The sequence below is a fragment of the Tupaia chinensis genome, unplaced genomic scaffold, assembly GCF_000334495.1.
Source record: "Tupaia chinensis unplaced genomic scaffold, TupChi_1.0 Scaffold000403_1, whole genome shotgun sequence".
NCBI lineage: Eukaryota > Metazoa > Chordata > Mammalia > Scandentia > Tupaiidae > Tupaia > Tupaia belangeri.
This window is the reverse complement of record NW_006159905.1, coordinates 672,583-674,216: the sequence shown is the minus strand read 5'-3', so window position 1 is coordinate 674,216 and position 1,634 is coordinate 672,583. Positions and strand designations below refer to the sequence as shown.

The 1,634-nt window shown below is 57.8% G+C and overlaps 1 protein-coding gene across 1 annotated transcript in view; it reads right to left on the bottom strand.

Annotated features, from left to right (window-relative positions):
• C2 (complement C2) overlaps window positions 1-851 on the bottom strand; it is a 24,285-nt gene extending 23,434 nt beyond the window's left edge. The window contains exons 1-2 of the mRNA XM_006154300.3: window positions 655-851; window positions 293-499 (exon numbers count right to left, since the gene is read on the bottom strand). Coding sequence (XP_006154362.1) covers window positions 293-499; window positions 655-700 — 253 coding nt within the window. The 5' untranslated portion in view covers window positions 701-851. The remainder of the gene's footprint in view (window positions 1-292; window positions 500-654) is intronic.
• Window positions 852-1,634: the final 783 nt, after the last annotated feature.

The window sequence follows — 1,634 nt, the reverse complement described above, 5'->3', positions numbered from 1 at the left end:
TTTGGGGGACCTTGAATATGGGCGATTCCACCCAGCCCCCCCAGCCCCAGCCCCACCCCCAGCCCCTCCTCCGGGGACCCTCAGATGTCCAGGAGACTCGAGGACCACGCAGCGTCCACATTGCACGGCCACTGCGGTGCAGTCAAGGGCCTGCAGAAGGTGACCCCTGGCCTTAGCACCCCTTGTCCTCCATTCAGACCGCCCCCATTCCTTCCTACGGACAAAGCTGTCTGCAAACAGGAGCTCTGTTGGCCCCTGGCTGAGCGCCCTGAGCGAGGGCCGGGAGCCTCACGTCTGCAGACTGCCCGGACCAGTCGGGTGGACCCCTTGGTCTGCCACTGCCCGTTGCTCTTGCACAGCCGCGACACCGGGACCGGGTAGAAGCCCTGGGGGCAGGAGTAGACGAGGAGACTGCCCGGGGCCCAGCCGTGGCTGAGCGTGAACGTGCCACCGGAGATATTGACGTTCTGAGGGCAGGAGGGAGTGGTGCTGGCCGGTCCTGCAGGCGTGGGGGAAGAGAAGAGAGGCGCGGAGGAGAGAAGGGAAGCAAGAGTGTGCATTTCACCTCGAAGCCCGACCGTGCCCCACGTGGGAGCGCAGCCGGGGAGCCCCAGCCTTGTCCGCCGGACCCCAAGCCTCCCAGCCGCCTCCTACCTGAGTACAGGGACAGCAGGCACAGGAGAGCCATCAGTGGGTCCATGCTGTCCACTTCAGGGGCAGGGACAGGCTGGGAGCAGGCGGAGGGGAAAGGTCACCTGACTTCCCGAAAACGAGAGCTGGCTCAGCAGCGGCTTCATTTGCTGCCCAGAGTGCAAACGGGAGTGGCAAAGGGGATGGCCGGTGTAGGAAAACACGGTCAGGACTGGCGACCTGGGGACAAGCCTTTGCCCTTTCCCTGTCGCCCGCACAGCTATCGTCAGTGGGTCTCCGAGCAGGCTCAGCGTGCGGCTCCCAGCTCCACCCTCTGCACACGCACTTGTGCACGCACATGCACACACACACACATGTTCACAACATGCACTCATGCACGCTTGCTCTTACATGAATAATCCAAACCCACAAACCACCTGAAACAGAAATATTGCAAAACGTTCTAAGGGGAGTGTTAGCGTTCTCTTGGGGTTTGCCAAGTGCATTTTGTTTCCTGAGTGCCCAGGAAGGATTGTCTTCTTGACAATTCCTTCTACCAAGGAATTAAGACTCATTTTCTTAGAACATATTTTTAAGAATTATTTTATTAAAAAACCAACCAAACAAAAACCTGCTTAAAAGGAGACCAGCAGTTGGCGTAGTGTCTATGTCACTGGATGCCCATGTAGTCGACCACAGTTCAAATCCCAGATCTGGTGGCTTAAAACCCACGCTGGAGACCAGCAGTTGGCGTAATGGCTATGTCGCTGGACTCCCAGGTAGTTGACTGCGGTTTGAGTCCCGGACCCGGTGGCTTAAATTCATGCTGGGCACATGTGCGTGCGTGCCCAAGATCCTGAGAGGAGAATGGAGGAGAAGGGATTGCGGCGTGGCCAATCCCCCTGGGGGGTGATTTCTCAATTTCTCACTTTCTGTCTTTCTGTCTCTCTTTTTTTTGGTGAGCACACGTCCCCTATAGCAAAAACCTCCCCCCCAAAAAAGAA